This window comes from Mastigoproctus giganteus, chromosome 2 (assembly GCF_048544385.1).
Source record: "Mastigoproctus giganteus isolate SK-2022 chromosome 2, ASM4854438v1, whole genome shotgun sequence".
Lineage (NCBI taxonomy): Eukaryota > Metazoa > Arthropoda > Arachnida > Uropygi > Thelyphonidae > Mastigoproctus > Mastigoproctus giganteus.
Window position 1 is genome coordinate 170,744,607 of NC_143576.1, and position 19,521 is coordinate 170,764,127.

At 37.1% G+C, this 19,521-nt stretch overlaps 1 protein-coding gene across 1 annotated transcript in view; it reads right to left on the bottom strand.

Moving 5' to 3' along the window:
- The window catches only part of FucTB (alpha-(1,3)-fucosyltransferase 10), a 99,384-nt gene that overhangs the window by 53,484 nt on the left and 26,379 nt on the right, over window positions 1-19,521 (bottom strand). The window contains exon 3 of the mRNA XM_090390086.1: window positions 18,832-18,977. Within this exon, the coding sequence (XP_090246212.1) occupies window positions 18,832-18,977 (146 nt within the window). The remainder of the gene's footprint in view (window positions 1-18,831; window positions 18,978-19,521) is intronic.

The window sequence follows — 19,521 nt, forward strand, 5'->3', positions numbered from 1 at the left end:
TTCATTTTTAATAATTTCTATGTAATATTACTTACATATAATTGCATAATTGCAAGCAGCTTTGTCAACCGGAGTAATTACAAAATATTGTGTATTTCTTTGAGCTGCTTATTTATTAATTTTGTATTATTTTGATTATCCAGTATGAATTTCAATTGATCATATTTGTTAAATATGATATTTAGCATTGTGAAAAGCCACACGTGGTATGCCTCAACCAGTATGTTATATTTGTATGCAGATCTTATGCAGTATTTTAATAAATCTAGATACAACAGTTTTTTAAAAGTTGATTTATTAATAGGTAGATTAGGTCAAAACTTAAAATTGAGTGATAAAATATCTCTAAGTTCGGGATATGGGATTATATCTAAATCGCCGGTTATAATGTGGTTATGGTTAGGATCTACGTATCTTAAGAAATGGAGGCTTGTGGCAAACACATATATCCTGTCCAATGTTAATATTGTGAAGGTTTGTAACTATTATTTTATAGTTACATGCTTTAAGACCAAATGGTTTAGCATATCTAAATCTGATATTAATATATAAGTTATTAATAGGTAGCAAGTCGTTACGTAAGTTAATAGTTCTATGTATATCCAAATTATCCATCATTTTATTTTGAAAATATAAGACAAGGACAGAGTTTTCTGGTTGCTTGTTAATATTCAAAATATTAATTCTGAATTTAACAATGTCTAGTATAATGTGCATAAGGTGAGAAGATCCAAAGACATAATTACTGGCTTTCCTGCTAAGGGCTTTGAGTGCACTAAGTTTAATGCTGAAGAGTGTATTATGTATTTTACCAATGTTTATAGGATCGGTGTCCCAAATTTTAAATAAATCTATGAAATCCCCTAGCTGTTCTCAGTCGCTCTTAAATGTTTTAGATTTACTATATTAAGTATTAGTATTACCATAAGTATTAGATACAGCATGTTACAATTTATTAACTTTCTTTCCATATTACTCATATAAACACACACACACACACACACACACACACACACACACACACACACACACACACACACACACAGGTAACGCATGTATTACACGGTTAACACGTTAGATTTCTATAAAATCTTGTGTAGTATGAAACCATGTTATATGGAACTAAAAACCAGTACAAAAAGAGGGCTACATTCCAAGAACTAACAAAAATACACCATCTTTCTGTGTTATCAGCATTGAAAACGATGTGTTAGTTCTAAGATCTGTGCTCTTCAATAATTTTTTGCAATTTTCCAGCACACTTCTTGGCAGCTTCATTATCAGCTGATGCACTTTCCCCTTGAATTCTTATGTTATGTAATGAGAAGCCATTTTTAAATCACTCAAAACAACCCTTTACTGGCAACAAACTCTGGGTAAACACAGAAGATTCTCCATTTTTTTTTAAGTGGTTATAAATTTTTAGTGTCTTTTGATTGATTACATTGCTGTCTAATGGGATCCGTTTTTTACTACTATTGTCAATCCTAATATTGAGTGCTTTTCCATTTTCTTAATTATTGGTGCTTGGGAGCAAGCTATCACATTTGGGGAAATTAAAGATCCTTCATTAACACCAGTTCTAAATTTTCTGTTCGTTTTTTTTTTTTTTATGGTTTGGATCATTGTTTTATTTATATTTAAACTTTCTATAACACATGATACCTTCCCCCCTTTTTTAAGATGATCCAAAATTTGTATCTTTGATTCTAAAGAAATAAAGTTTCTTTTAAGCGGCACTTTTTTACTTTCCTCAGGTAATTTAGGGCTGGAATTTAATTCACAACAAAGAAATTATTCCAATACAGTTCTTAAGAACAAAGTTTAGTTAAAACCTTAAAAGTCACGAGCTGCACACTTCAAAGTCGCAATTTTTTATGATCTCAAACGAACCACAGGGGCTCACATCTGGTGAGTATGGGCTTGGCAAACCCAGGGTCCTGAGCTGGATATCATCATTCTTCTCTTTCTTGGTGATGCCTTTCTACTTTTCTCTCTCTCTCTCTCTCTCTCTCTCTCTCTCTCTCTCACACACACACACACACACACACACAGGGGGAAACTCGGGATTTTTTTTTTTTGGCTGGTGCAGCATAAGCCTCAGGCTTCCTTGTACCATATGGCTAATAATAATAATAATAATAATAATAACACAAGTTTAATAGCACAGAATCTAATACGTGGATTTCCCAACAAAATAAAATATCAGGATTTCCCAATAATTTTTTTGCATAACGACTAGCAAGTCAACAACGGGGATTCACGAAAAAGAATGGAAATGTTGAAAAATTACATCCAACATAATAGAAGGGTTTCCACCTGCTCAAAAATACCCTGTTATGCAAAGTCTGCTGCAATTCTCTAACTGTGTTAGAGCGAAACCATGTTAAATGGGGGTTGCCTGTATGTATGTATATAAAATTATTTTTATGTGTAGAATATAGTAAGTATACATATTAGTATCGAATTTAACTAATGCTACTAATGAAAATACGGTGTACCCTGGGAGCGATACATGTGTTGAACAAAGGGTGGAAGAAAGGAAAAGAAAAAAGTGTAACGAAATAAAATGAAAAGAAAAGAACAAAATGCAAATTTTGAAAAAACAACGACCAAGGTAGAAATAGCATTGCAGTATCTTTCATAATTTTTGTGTCTTCTTCAGAGGTCATCCACCAAAATTATGAAAAAGAACAGCAATACTCTTACTTCTGTTTCTGACGTGTTCTGTATGTCAAAGAGCACGTGTAAGAAATCACGTGGTAAAATCTAAAAGGAATTTTGAATAAAAATTTAGAATAAATAATTAAAGTCAAGTTATGCAAAACTATTATGTGTTACTAAAGTATTACATACAGAACATGGATGATCTTACAGAAGTAAGTAGACCGCTATGAAAGTGAAATAGGCGAAGACAAAGGAAAAGAGTAACCGAATGACAAGGACTTACCGCTAATGGTGTTGTTGACAGAAAAGACTGTGACAGAGGCTAACCCGTGTATATATGCGTAGATACGCTAGCGGCGCCTAGCGTTAGACGAATTTTGGTGTCTGTATATTATGTAATGAATTTACGTAGGCGGTGGAGCTGCGCTAGGCTAAGATTAAGTACATGATGCTCAAACACCCAGGATAGCTAAGAAATATAATAGCTGACAAAGTAGCAGTAGAAGGCAGCTAAACTTTGTTAAGGCGAAAAAATAGATTGGGTATAGTAAGAAAAATAGTACTCTGGTATAGCGTTCGATAAACTAATGGCGCACAGAGCATAAAATGTAGAATCTAGTAAAGTAAAAAGATGATTAAATTAGAAATATGTAGTTGGGCTAGGGTAATTCGGGGTTGCAAACCCGTTCCTATAGTTAGGACCCTGAATGAATGTCCGAGAGTTAGTGCATCATGTATTTAAGTCAGTTGTGTTAAAAGTGTAATTGTGTACATTTAAGTTACATTCAAATCACAATTAACAATTAAATAAATAAATCAAGATAGACTTAAAAATAATTACAAGATAAATACACTGTGTTAGGCCAATCGGTGGGTACGAGTTTTCCAGACTGTAAGACACCAAAGAGGCCTAGTGCATTGTATTTACACTATATACATACTTGATGCGTATGGGAATAATTATAAGTCAATAATGCTGTTTATATTAATATCTATTAGGTTCTTATGCCTTAATATGTTAAGGGCTTTGTTGATATGATGGCACAGATATGCAATAGGAGAAAGATTTTTGGTCAGTTTACTGTATAATATTCTGATGTTATCAATAGCTGTTGTTTTGTCGCTGCATATGGTTGCTATTCTGATGCATTGTGCTAGGATAACATTAGCATGTACCTGTTTGGAAATATTGGAATTCCATTGTGTAAAGTTTACTATGCTAAAGTTGAATGCTTCACGTTTGTTGTACAAATTGATGGAGGTTATACCATTTTTTAACTTAATGTCTAGATCCAAAAAATGGGCTGCTGTATCAGAATTGTTTGTTCTTTCTAGTACAAGTTCGTTGGGGTATAAATGTCCATAATCCTGGATGAAATTCTGGCAGTTGATCACTATGAGGTCGTCTATATATCTGAATAGGATAAGGTCCTGTGGAAATGAGGTTTCTGACCAATATAGATATAGGTTGGCTATTATGCATGAGGCTGGGCTGCCCATAGGTGTTCCATTGGTTTGTTGATATACTGTATTACCATCATATATGAAGTTATTGGGGATACATATGTTGTTCCAGTAGTAGGTGTTGCAGGAAATAGAATCCTTATGTTTATCATAGATATCTTTGAGTACAGATTTTAGATTGGTTTGATTGATACTGGTAAATAGGATATGGAAATCAAAGGTTTGAATATTATTGACTTTATTAATTTGTAAAAATTTTAATACAGGTTGGTTGTTGCCTATGATTTTACTGTTATGTATGTTATGCATCAGTGGTTGCAGTAGTTGTTCAAGTGTCTTTCCAGATTTGTGTACATAACTATTTTTGCATGAAGTTATGAATCTGAAGCCTATTGGTTTTTTATGAAATTTAGGAATGAAGTAAATATAAGGCAAGCTGTAATTGCTTAAATTAAGCTTTAGCTTCTTATTGAAGGCTATTAGTTTTTTTTGTAATGCTATTACATGTACTGGATATCGGCTTGTAAGTATTGCTTGAGTTAAGTTCCTTAGTTAACGTATGTGTATAAAAATATTTGCAAATGAATGCAAAATTATTGGCTGCTTTATCTACTGGTGTGATTACGAAGTCTTTATGTATTTCTAGCAGTTTATGTTTTAATATAGTCAGGTTGTAGTATTTGCCTTGATAATATACATTTGAACTGTGTAATGCATATTTATGCTTAAATAAGGCGAATGTATGGCTAATCCACATATGGTATGCTTCTATAGGTGTGTTATTTTTGTAGGCTAGTTTATTATTATTATTATTATTATTAATATCCATATGATGCAAGGAAGCCTGAGGCTTATGCTGCACCAGGAAAAAAAAAAAAAAAAAAAACAGTTCCCGAGTAACCCTGAGAGAGAGAGAGAGAGAGAGAGAGAGAGAGAGAGAGAGAGAGAGTGTGTGTCAAAATTAGAAGGGAATCACCAAGAAAGAGAAGAATGATGATATCCAGCTCAGGACCCTGGGTGTGCCAAGCCCATACTCACCAGATGTGAGCCCCCGGGGTTAATTTGGAAGCAGTAGTTTAACAGGTCTTGATATAGCTGCTTATTGAAGTTAGTTGCATTTATTCTGGTACGTGGCCTGAATTTGAATCCTTGTGATATGTATGTATATATATATCTACACACACACACACACACACACACACACACACACACACACACACACACACACACACACACACACACACACACACACACACAGGTATATGTATGTACACACACACACATATATATATAGAAGAAATGCTGACTGGGCTAGCTGGGTGGGTAAAGTGCCTGCCTGGCAACCCAAAGGTCGCGGGTTTGAATCCCGCCTCGGGCTTGGATTAGAGTAGAAAATGTAAAAACCGTGGGAGGTGTAATAGGGCCACAGAAGCCGATGCGCCAACAACTAACAAAAAATAAAAAAATATAGAAGAAATGGTTAAAGATGCATGTAATAAAGGAAATATGTATGTAGACGACATGGAACTGGTGACAGATTCTAAAAGAATTATAGAAATTGGTTAATAGGCTAAGGGAAAGCTGTGATAGGTGTTTGTGATAAAAATATATATTGAAAAGACAACAGGTTATGAGCAGGAATAGAAAAGTATGAGTTATATATTGAAAAAAACAAAGAGAGAAAGAGAAAGAGAGAGAAAATAGAATGGATGAGTGAGCATAGGTATTTTGGAAGTCTAATGGTGGAAGAAGCAAGGGCACCAGAGAAAAACAAATAGCAACGGCAAAAAAAAAGGCTTTTGACAAGTAAACAAGAATATTATGTGGGAGATTAAGAATTGGGATTGGAAGGACAAAAGGTTTATAGAAAAGACTGGTACAGTGTCTGGTAAGGAGTGTGGTACAATATGGAGCAGAGATATGGACATTGAGAATAGATTTTAGAAGACTGGAAAGTTCTGCAATGGAAGTATGCAGCAAGATGGAAAAATGATTGATTGATAAGTGAGAAATGAGGTTTTGAGAAGAAGAGATGTATGACTGAAATAATCAGTAGGCAAAGGAGAAATTGGACTAGATATGTTTGTATGGTGAGGGACTAAAAAAAAAAAAAGTTGAGGGAAAGATGCCCTGAGGGAGAATGAGGAAAACTAGATTAATGAATTTGGGGGGGGGGATACAAAGTGATGAAAAGGAGAGCTGAGGAAAGGAGATATGGAGAAGTAGTTGTTCAGTTGAGTGCCTTGGCACAACACTGATGATGAAAAAAGAATATGATGGTGTAAAATTCCACCATTAAGAGATGGGAAAGTTGAGAACAGAGACAAATCAAGTAAAAAATAAAGGGGGAAAAAATGGAGTGGCATACATTAACAAAACTGGATTTAGGTTTTTTTTTTTTTTTTAACTTAGGTAATGATAAATCACGTTTAAAAATTGCAATCTGATCACTTTAGAACAGAAATACAGAGGATACAAAAGAACTGCAAATTGAAAGAACAGCCTACTAATAAACTACTCTGAATACTTGAAAAGCAAATTGATATCGGTAGTAGTAAAACAGCAATGAAATATGTTTTTACTTCAAGGGAATGTTGTAACCAAAGACAGGCAAAAAAAGTGTCCATGGGAGAAAATGGCAAACTATACACAGAGCTGGCTTTGCATTAGCAACATCTACCTAACACTTCATGGGGCCACCTTCTGTCTATAATACAGCCTGTATGCATCTTGTCATTGACTCCACAAAGTGTTGCAGAGTCTCCTATGGTAGTGCTACCCACGAGTTCCAAATGTCTCCAGTAATGCTCACACATTATCAGGTGGATGGTCATAGCATCAAATGTCCGTTTCCAGTAGGTCCCAAACGTGCTCAATTGGGTTGAAATTGGATGAGCTGGGTGGCCATGGGAGGATGCAGAATTCGTTGTCACGTTCCTGAAACCAGTTAGCAACCTGCTGGGTATTATGGTATGGCACATTACCTTATTGATAAATGACGGAGTTGTCTGGATACACTGTCATCATGAAGGACAACAGAAAGGTAGGAGGCATTCCCATCAAGCAGTTGATTAACGGTCATCAGAAGATCCAGAGCGTGCCACAAAACAGCCCCCAAACCATAACACCACCGCCTCCAGCCTGTTGAATACCAACAGTGTATCCACCTGTAATGGCCTCCTGTAGCTTTCTCCAAATGCAGATACATCCATCAGTTTGACAGAGTTGGAAATAGGATTTGTCAGACCAGGAGACATTTCCACATGTTTGCGGTCTTGTGTTGAAGCTGACATGCCCATGCAAGGAGCAGTTTCTTGCGTGCATTGAGCATGGGTATCCATGATGGCCAACTAACGCAGTTTATACAAGCTAATGTCTGGCACACAGTCCATGTGGATAATGGTTGTGCTATTCCTATGTTGCACTGGGTGGTTAGCTGAGCCACAGTGCTACGTCACTGTTGTGTTACAAGACAAGACAAGATGTTCACCATGGGGGAAGCTGTCGAGATATTGGCACTGCACATCTTGCCCCCATAATAATTCCATGTTTGAAGTAGGAAAGATCTTGATAGCAACCCATTCTTCCTCACAAACACTCAAAAACTGATCACCACATATGCAAACTACAACCTTATGTCAGCCATTTCTGACTTTGGGCCTTCACCAGCATCACAGACCAGTCCATTCCTACTCACAGGGGGGAGGGGAGTATTGGTAATGTAAAGCCAACTCAGCATATAGTGAAAATACATGCTAGCAAAAAAAAAAAAAAAAAATAGGAAAATGATGAGTGCTACAGAAAATATGGTTCAACATCAATAACACAGTGATTGGATGGGATATATAAGAAAATTTATGATTAAACAAAAAGGGATCAGAAAAGTAGATAAACGGAGGTCAGGGAGGAAAAGAGAACAAATATCACAGAAATTACTTTCTAGTAGTTATTAGGACAAGTGCATAAAAAAGAAGTTTCTATAATTTTTCTATAACCTTATGTCAGCCATTTCTGACTTTGGGACTTCACCAGCATCACAGACCAGTCCATTCCTACATGGGGGGGGGGGGGGGGGGGGGGCAATGTAAAGTCAACTCGTGAAAATACGTGCAAGCAAAAAAAATGGGAAAATGATGAGTGCTACAGAAAATATGGTTCAAAGTCAATAACACAGTGATTAGATGGGATACATAAGAAAATTTATGATTAAACAAAAAGGAATCAGAAAGGTAGATAAATGGAGGTTAGGGAGGAAAAGGGGGGACAAATATCACAGAAATTACTTTCTAGTAGTTATTAGGACAAGTGCATAAAAAAGAAGTTTCTATAATTTTTCTATAACCTTATGTCAGCCATTTCTGACTTTGGGACTTCACCAGCATCACAGACCAGTCCATTCCTACATGGGGGGGGGGGCAATGTAAAGTCAACTCGTGAAAATACGTGCAAGCAAAAAAAATGGGAAAATGATGAGTGCTACAGAAAATATGGTTCAAAGTCAATAACACAGTGATTAGATGGGATACATAAGAAAATTTATGATTAAACAAAAAGGAATCAGAAAGGTAGATAAATGGAGGTTAGGGAGGAAAAGGGGGGACAAATATCACAGAAATTACTTTCTAGTAGTTATTAGGACAAGTGCATAAAAGAAGTTTCTATAATTTTTCTATACTGAAATTGACCAGTGTAGGCTGATAGTTATTAGCATTACTTGAGGCATATGATTCAAGAAAGCAAGCTTATAGAGCAGCAGCCAAAAAAAAAAACCCTTTCCATTTCACCCATCTGGTCACACCAAATATTTGTCTAGTTCAGCCTCAAATTTATTTAAACTATCAACTTCCACAACTACAGATAGAAGTCTGTTTCAGCAATCATTTACCTGGTGGCTAAAGCAATTTTCCACACATCTATGCCCCCTCATGTTCTTAATTTCAGAAAGTGGAAATATCCCATCAGCAAAGAGCCTGCTGAAACCATTCAAAGCCTTGTACACCTCAATCATATCACCTCGAAAGTGCCTAATCTTCTGCCGCTGCAATTTGCAGAACTTAAGCCTCTCTTGGTAAGAGAACCCCTTTGTTCTTCTCACCAATCTTGTTGCCCTTCTCTGTACTCGTTCTAGTAACTCTACATCCTTGCTAAAATGAGGCCTCCAGACATCTATGCAGTACTCAAGGTGTGGCCTGACCATTGCCTTATACAAAGGTATAATCACCTCCTTGTCTCTGCTAGCAAAATTCATATATATCATTGACAAAACTCCATGACCTGCTCTGGCAGCACGTCTGCACTGCTCAGAGAACTTTATATCCGACTACACAATTATCCCCAGGTCTTTTTCATTCTCCACCTTCAAGTGTAGTACCACACAGTAGGTACGTTTCTCTGGGGATACTGCTACCCATATGCAGTACTTTGCATTTGTCAATATTAAACTTCAGTTGCTGCTTCTCAGCCCATCTACATAATGTTTCTAGATCCTGCTGCAGTAGTATACAGTCTTTACTATCATTAACAAAACTGTCAACTTTTGTATCTGCAAACTTGGACATTAAGCCTGATATACCTTCATCAATATCATTAATAAATACACAAAACAACAATGGGCCCAGCACCGAACCCTGGGGGACTCCACTAATAACATTAGTCCACATAGAGCAGTGTACATTTATTACCACTCTCTGCCGTATCCCACTCAACCATCCCTTTATCCAGTGCAGCAACTTGCCCTTAATGCCATACCACTCCAATTTGTACAGCATGTGCAACAGTAACAAAAACTTTCCTGAAATCCAGGAATATGATACCAAAATTATTTTTTGCTTCCAGTTCCTGTGTGACCACATCGTAGTACCAATCAAATTGGTCAGACAAGACTTTCCCTTAACAAACCCATGCTTTGTCTTACTGCAGCCTTTTCTAGGTGATCCTGCATCACTTCTTTAACTCCATTATTTTCCCTGGAACAGAAGTTAAACTAACAGGTCTATAATTATTTACATCACCCTTTGAACGCCCCTTTCTGAATTGGGGATACATTTGCACACCTCCAGTCCATGGGGACCTCCCCTGAATCTAAGAATCCTCTCATAATTATGGCTAAGGGTTTGCTTACTTCTCTCGCTGCTTCCTTCAATATAACTTGAAAGATTCTATCCGCTCCAGGTGCCTTTTTTATCTTTAACTACAACAATTCTCCTTCACTTTGCTTTCTGTTAGTACAAAATCATTTAGCACCCCCATTAGCATTCAATCAATTTCTGTCCTCCCCTTCCTTACAGAATTCCTCATGTGTGAATGTAGATGCAAAATACTCCAGTTTGTCAGCTATCCGAGCAGGATCATTAACAGTTGAACCACCAACATCAAGTGGACCAATCTGATTCATCCCCTTCCTTCAAGAGTTTACATAAGTAAAGAAGTCTTTGCATCCTTTGCCAAGGATTTCTCATAATCAGCCTTCACTCCTAATCTCCTTTGTGACTTCATTACAGACTAGCCTATGTCTGCCACAGGCTAGTGTTACCTGCTAATTTATATGCATCCCACACATTTTTCTTCTCTGCCACAAGCCTCATTAATTCATCAGACATCCATTTAAGCCTGAACATTGAACAGTATTTCATGGCTGGTATGAAAAGCCTAGTAGCTTGCAAGATTAATTTCTTGAAGGCCTCCCATTTAAAATTCACTGTTTTTAACGTCAGTTGATCCCACTGTATAGAATTCAAAAACTTCCTGAGACCGCTGTAGTCACCTTTACAAAAACCCTCCACTTTACCCTTGATGATAGTTACATCTTTAAGTAAATCCCACATCAGTACACTGTGATCACTGTCACATAGTGGTTCCTTCATCTGCAAATTCCTATTGCATGAGTCATGCCGATAATCAGATTAAGAGTATTACCCCCTGTGGTTGCCCCTCGAACGTGTTGCTTAGAAAACAATCCTCCAATAAATCCACAAAAGTCTTGCTAGCATGTGAGTGACCAACCCGTGAGTCATTACTGCTGATAATCAGATCAAGTGTATTACTCCCTCTGGTTGCCCCTCGAACATGTTGCTGTAGAAAACAATCCTCCAATAAATTCCACAAAAGTTTTGCTACCATACAAGTGACCAACCCACAAGTTCCAGTCAATATCTGGAAAGTTAAAATTCCCCATTACAAGACATTCTGATTTACTGGCCTACTATTTCTCTGCACAATTGTTTGTTGTATTTATCAGTCATTAGGCCTATAAAACATTCCTAATCTCAATTTCCCTTTCCCAATGTTGATGTCACCCCCATGTCAACTGCATGCACTTCCTTAGATTTTGTGTTTCTTAACTAACAGCATAACCCCTTCTCCCTTCCTACCCTATCTATCCTTTCTGTACACATTGTACTTCCCAAATTCCAATTCTGCACTGCATACATCTGTGTGACACCATGTCTCTGATATCCAAACAATATCTACCTTTGATATCTTGATCAGCACTTCAAATTCATCAAATTTATTTACTATACTTCTAGCATTGGTGTACATGCAAGTATACATGGATTTGTTCTTACTCTTAGATACCCTAACACAGCCCATGTATTTACTTGTTCCATAATGACTTCCAGCAGCTCTTGAAATCCCCAGCAACTTGCTCTCTAGGCTGCTGCTCATTACAATAGAAGCAGTGCAAGAATTGCTTTCGCTTCTGCCTGCAGCTACTGTTAATCTTCTAGTCTGTGAATCCCTCCAAGCTAGCAGTTTTCCGACGCACCTAACACTGCCTCGATAGCATCAGCAAATATTCTTGCACTCTTTCTATTTAAGTGTATTCCATCCCCTGTAGAAGCAGTCTCTCCTGTTAGCAAGCACAAACCATGCTGAAAAAAATTCTACCTCATGAGCCTTGCACAATCTCTCCAGGTCCGAACTGATTGACAAGGCTCTCATCATATACTCCCGCCTATCGTGTCTGGGCAGATAGGTGGGAGAATTGCAGACAATTTCAAATTTAACCCTAACTTGCGACTTTTTTAAAACATTGACCTGTACTTGTTCAGTAAATCTGCAGATCTACTCTTAATGTCATTAGTGTTAACATCTACAACAATAACACCCTTTGTGCCCTTAAAAGATGATATCTATTCTACACAATCATCAACTTTTGTCTCTGGCAGACAAACCCAGAGAAGCATCAGGTGGGTTGGAAAACTGCTAGCTTGGGAAGGTGGGATTTACAGACTAAAAGGTTAATAGTAGTCGCAGGCAGAAGTGAAAGTGATTCTTGCACTGCTTATATTAGAATGAGCAGCAGCCGGCAGGGTGGGGTGCTGGGGTTTCAGGGACTTGGGGGGGTCATTATGAAATAAATAAATACATGAGCTGTGTTAGGGTAACTAAGAATAACAAGAGGTGCATGTATACTTGCATGTACACCAATGCTAGAAGTACAGTAAATAAATTTGATAAATCTGAAGTGCTGGTCAAGACATCAAAGGCAGATATTGTTGGGATATCAAAGACATGGTGTCACACAGATATAAGTAATGCAGAATTGGAATTTGGAGAGTAAAATGTGTACAGAAAGGATAGACAGGATAGAAAAGGATAAGGGGGTTATGTTGTTAATTAAGAATAACATAAAATCTAAGTCAGTTTGGTGTGACATAAATACTGGGATGGCAAAAATGAGAGTAGGAATGTGTTATAGACATAATGACTCTAATGAGTATAATGAGCAATTGTACAGAGAAATAGAATGGGCCAATAAATCAGAATTACTTATAAGGAGGGATTTTAAATTTCCAGATATTGACTGGAATTTGTGGATTGGTCACTCACACACTAGCAAGAATTTTGCGGATTTATTGGATAATTGTTTTCTGCAGCAGCAGCAGCATGTTCAAGAGGCAATCGGAGAGGGCAATACTCTTGCTCGGGATATCAGCAGTGATTATTCGCTTATTAGGAATTTGCAGATAAAGGAACCACTAGGTGGCAGTGATCACAGCGTACTGATGTGGGATTTATTTAAAGATATAATTACCATCAGGAGAAAAGGGAAGGGTTTTTGCTTCCATAAAGGTGACTACAGTGGTCATCACAGATAGCTGTTAAATTCTGTACAGTGGGACCAACTGATGTCACCAACAGCAAATTCTAAATGGGAAGCATTCAAGGAACTAATCGTGGAAGCTACTAGGCTTTTCATACCAATTAAGAAATATTGTTCAAGGTTGAGGCCTAAATGGATGTCAGATGAACAAATGAGACTCGTGGCAGAGAAGAAAAATGCATGCGATGCATATAAATTCTCAGGTGATGATTACATAAACTAGTCTGTAATCATCAAGTCACAAAGGAGGTTAGGCAAGTGAAGGCAGATTATAAGAAATCTTTGGAAAAGGATGCTATAGAAAAACAGCAAGGTCTTCTTTACTTATATAAACTCTAGAAGGAAGGGAATGAATCAGATTGGGCCACTTGATATCGATGGTTCGACTGTTGATTATCCTGCTCAGATAGCTGACAATCTGAATGAGTATTTTGCATCTACATTCAACACATGAGGAGTAATTAAGAGAGAAAAATGCCAGAAGTTTATCAAACTGTAACAGGATGCTTAATGATTTTGTAATAACTGAGAGAAAATCAGAGGAGAAACAGTAAGGCACCTGGGGTGTATGGGATCTATCCAGTTATATTAAAGGAGGCAGCAAAGGAAGTAAGCAAATGCTTAGCCATAATTATGAGAGCATCCTTGGACTCAGGTTAAGTCCCCATTGACTGGAGATGTGTAAATGTATTCCCAATTCATAAATGGGGATCTAAGGGTGACATGAGTAATTACAGACCAGTTAGTTTAACTTCTATTCTGCATAAAATAATGGAGTCACTGGTTAAAGAAGTATTGCAGGATCATCTAGCAGTAATAATTCAGACACCGCATGGTTTTGTTAAGGGAAAGTCTTGTCACACAAATTTAATTGAATACTATGATGTGGTTACAAAACAACTGGATGCAAAAAATAATTTCGATATCATATGCTTGGATTTCAGGAAAGCTTTTGATACTGTTGCACATAGAAGCCTACTGCACAAATTGGAGCAGTGTGGTATTAAGGGTAAGTTGCTACAATGGATAAAAGGGTGGTTGAATGGGCAAAGAGAGAGTGGTAATCAATGGATACTGCTCTTCATGGACTAATGTTATTAGTGGAGTTCCCCACAGTTCGGTGTGGGCCCACTGTTGTTTTGTATATTTATCAATGATATTGATGCAAGTATATCAGGCTTAATGTTGTAGTTTTCAGAGGATACAAAGGTTGGCAGTGTTGTTAATGACAGTAATTGCAGTGTGCTAATGCAACAGGATCTAGAAAATTTGGGCACACGGACTGAGAAGTAGTAACTGAAGTTTAAAATTGACAAATGCAAAGTACTGTATATGGGTAGAAGTAACCCCAGAGAAATGTATCAACTGTGTGGTACTACGCTTAGGGCGGTAGAAAATGAAAAAGATCTGGGAGTAATTGTGCAGTCAGATATGAAGTTTTCTGAGCAATGTAGACAGGCTGCCAGAGCAGGTCATGGGGTATTGTCAATGATATACAGGAATTTTGCTAGTAGGAAAAAGGAGGTAATTATTGCTTTATATAACGTAATGGTTAGGCCAAGCCTTGAGTACTTCATACAGGTCTGGAGGCCTCATTTTAGGAAGGATGTAGAGTTGCTTGAGTGTGTACAGAGAAAGGCAACATTGGTGAGGGGAACGAAGGGGGTCCTCTTACCAAGGAAGACTTAAGTTCTGCAAATTGCAGCTGCTGGAGACTAGGCACCTGTGAGGTGATCTGATTGGGGTGTATAAGGCCTTGAATGGGTTGAACACACTGAATTCTGATGGGATTCTTCTGCTTGCTCGGATTATGAACCTGAGGGGGCATAAATTCAAATTGAGGAAAGACAGTTGTAGAATAGATGTGTGGAAATTTGTCTCTAGCCAGCGGGTGGTTAATTGCTGTAACAAACTTCCATCTGTCATTTTGGAAGTTGATACTGTGAAACTTTTAGAAGGAATGGATGTGTGAAATTGTTTTTTTTTTTTTTTTTTTCATAAGCTCATATGCTTGCTTGCTTTCTTGCACCACGTCTCTATTACTACTACTACTACTACTACTGCTATGTGTGTGGATTCCAAGATAAATAGAAGACAATGATAGGATATTGAGCTGGTTGTTTCATGAATGGAATATTGTACATAGTTGTAATCTTTGGACAAAAATTAAGGGTCCGTATATCTGTCCAGTTTCTGGAATAAATTAGTGATTCTGGAATAAAACTTGGAAAGCATATTGCGATGTACCGAACATATTTATGCATTATAGACTGTCAAATTATTTCGGTGGGAATTTGAATTCCGGAGATATTGTTTTTAATTTCTGTGATTTTATATTTAAATTGAAATTTCAGTCCTGGAACTACACTTTGCTGAACTGGCTATGCTTGTTTCAATGTTTTTCTTTATTGCAAAATGTTAATTATAGTCCTAGTAATATTAGGGTTGAATCAGATGGATGATTAGTTTAATTGTTATCAACAGTGTTATGTTATTGATAACATATTATGTTTATCGAACTTGGATTGCACTGCTGATACTTAGCTACTCTATATGAGACTTGGTATGTACATGGTTGGATTTCTGTTCCATGTATGTGATGCTGGCTCACAGAAGTGTTGTGGAATTTGTTGATTGGTTTGTCCAAGCTGTATATATGGCAGTCGTGGGTGAGATAAGATTCTTAGGTCTCTGAATCTAGCTTAATGTGAGTAATAGATTTATTTTTATTTTTATTTTTTATTCTCATTTTGTCTTGAATTGATTGTAAGGACCAAACTTAGGATACGGTTTGATTTTTTTTGTGTTAATTGCTGATTTGTTGGGCAACATGGTGAAACCTGACATTCTGAACATGGAAAGGATACATGACGTACGTTTATGTTCTCTTTTAGGCATATGTGTGTTGGTTAACCTAACTGACAGGGTTAATTAAAGTGTATCCTCTAAAATGGATGTTGTTTACATGCATGGGTGGATTTCATCAATATTGCTTCGTTGTAGAATGTTAGTTTTCTTTACTGTCTTATTAAGCGTGTTCTAACTGATGGCTTGTGTCATATGATTACTTCTTCTCATAAGTGCAGGAATGAAAGCACCCTTGCTGCAAGGGTTAAATTAAATTAATCTCCAAAAATGACTGTAGTTTTGTAACCAAATTTGGTATTTACTTATTTGTTGTAAATAGTGCAGTCTATTCTTCTCTAGTTGAGAGAAATGTTAAATTGTTGGCTTTGTAAATAATGTGTATATTAACTTTTGATCTGGTTGTGTGGCCTCACCGATTTGCATAAGTTTTGTCCACTAGCATCTTACATTCTTTACTCTTTAAACTCTTGCTTTCTTCCTCTTCTGGGGATGCCTATTTCTTTCATCTCCTTACTTTTCTTCTCTTTACATCCATTTCCTTACCCCTACTTCTCATGCTATGTTCTTTTCGTTTTTCCTTATTTATTGGGATAACAAGTTTTCTTGTTGTCCCACTAAGAGTCTTTGCTTGTTGGTAGTCCCCGACACCTCCATGTGGCATGGGATAGGAGTCAGTGAACACCTGGTCTGCGAAGTTGCCAGGTACCAGCACTCAACATAACATACACAAATTTTACACACCAACACTTATTCACATTTACTGACTTTGGCATATTTGCTTTTCAGATGCTACTTCGGCACATGGGGGAACCCTGGAGACCACTTCAAAAAACAAGAATACCGTAAACCCCATTAATCCAAATGCACTGCAGAGCTCGTTTAAACAGGTACCATGAACATGACTTGGAACCCTGACAAATGGGGTACAGTTCTGTTCTTTGATGAGTTCTGTTTTAGATTCTACAAACAGATTCTAGATGTTATTTCATCATGAGATGACGAAGAATGCAGTACCATCCCTTCAACATAAGAGAAAGGGACACTTACGGTGGTGGTAGTATTCTTGTGGGGGGCGGAATAATGATCAATGGCCGTACCTCTCCATATTTTTGATAGGAACACCATAACTGCACAGAGGTACCAAGAACAGATCCTTGAACCCTAAGTGCAACTTTTTTTTTTTAGGGGTATATTTTGCCCAGGTTTTCTTTTCGTGCACAAAAACACCACTGCACACAGAGCTCAAGTGATGGAGGAATGTCTTGGAACTGAAGATATCCAAAGACTGCCATGGCCAGCATGATCAACAGACTTAAATCTGATTGAACATGTGTGGGATTCCTTTGGCATCACATTGCATGCCAACAGCCAACTCCTAGATCACTCAGTGAAATAGGTCTGCACTAGTGGAAGAATGGGATTGTTGCCACAGAATCTTATAGACACCCTATATGAAGCATGTTTCACTGCTGCCAGTCCTGTTTAGCCATTGAAGGAGATTATGCATCATACTGATGACATGTGACCATAATTTTGAGCATCTTGTATCGACTTCTGCAATGTGACCATAATTTTGAGCATCTTGTATCGACTTCTGCAATGTGACCTTTTTTGGTAATTCTTATACAGCCCTATAACTGCTTTAAATGTCCCTTACACTTGTTTAAAGTTTCTCGCTGTCTCCCCATTTCATCATTATTTTATGGTACACACAAATTTTGTCCCGTTATATTGCAAGCTGCATGGGTTACATCATATTTTCTATGTGTTCTGTTAATTTTCACGAGCATTGTAATAGGGTTTCATTTTAGGTCGACAGGCTGAGAAATGGCAGTTGAAGTTTAACATTAACAAATGCAAAGCACTGCATATGGGTAGCAGTAATCCCAGATTAACATAACAGCTGTGAGGTACTAAACTCAGGGTAGTGTAAAATGAAATAGACCTGGGGGTAATTGTGCAGTCAGATATGAAGTTCTGTGAGCAGTGGAGACAAGCTGCCTGGACAGCACATGGGGTTTTGTCAGTGATATACAAACTTTGCTAGCAGAGATCAGAAGGAGATTGCCCAATCGTAAAAGGCAATAGTTAGACCACATCTTAAGGACTGCATTCAGGACTGGAGGCTTTACTTTAGAAAGTAGATCTGCTGAACAAGAGAAAAGGGCAACAAGACTGGTGAAGGGAACAAAGGGTACTCTTACCAAGAAAGGCTTTAGTTCTGTAAACTGCAGTGTCTGGAAACTAGGCAGCTGTGGAGAGATCTGATTGAAGTGTTTAATGCCTTGAATGGATTATGTATGTCAAATGTTGATGGCATTCTTCCTCTTGCTGAAACTACATACATGAGAGGGCATAAATTCAAATTGAGGAAGGATTCTTGCAGGAATGATGTGTGGAAGTTTGCCTTCAGCTAGCAGGTGGTTGATTGTAGGAACAAACTTCCATCTGCTTTTTTTGGTGGGTGGTTTGAATAAATTCAAGGAAGAAATAAACAAATTCTTGGAGGGTATGGATGGGTGAAGTCTGTCGGGTTTTTTTTTTCTTTTTTTTTTTTTCATTTTTTGCTGATGCTTTCTTGCATCTTCTGCCACTACTAATACTAACTCTGTAGAAATACATATGGAATACTGTTCCAAAATTTGTAATTATGATAATACAGCATATTTTTAAAAAAATTTATTTATAACAAAAAAAAAAAAAAAATCCTTGATCTGAAATCTTACTCGTGTTAGGCTATGATTAAAATAATGCCTATCTTCTGTAAAAAAGCATGCCTCAGCTCCACAGTGTCTCAAGTTACCCCGTTCACCAGTAAATGGAGTCCACCACACAAGAACTGGGTGTTCCAATTTAGCCGAATCCAGGTTATCTATTAAAGAAAAAAATTTGAATAAATCAACTAAAGCAAATTATTGCAAATTCAATACATGTACTGAATTTGCAATCCTGACAAAACAATTCAAACCTATGTAATTAGTATTAAATCTAAAAATTTTTAAATTAAATTTTTATTCATACCTATTCCTTTGCCTGATGAAACAATTCTACACATGAAGCAGCGTTACCAGGTTGATTTGGTTTTAATTATCACCTAATGTAATTTTTCTTTGAACATTGCAATAAATTAAACTTAGGTTAGGTTAAAGTAATAAAATAATCACATTGTGGGCTGTTTAACCATATTAGTGTTTTGGAAATAAACTGTACTGTACTGCATAATTAACAATTTAGCACACTTAACAGTACATTAATATACTATGTTATAGAGCCCCTATGCTCCTGAGGACGTCTTAAAACATCCTCAGGAGTTTTAAAAAACATGAAAACTGGATACATGCACTTAAAGATATTACTGTGTACTGCATGGAATGTAATGGAGAAGTTCAGGGTACATTGCATCAGTGGAAAATGTC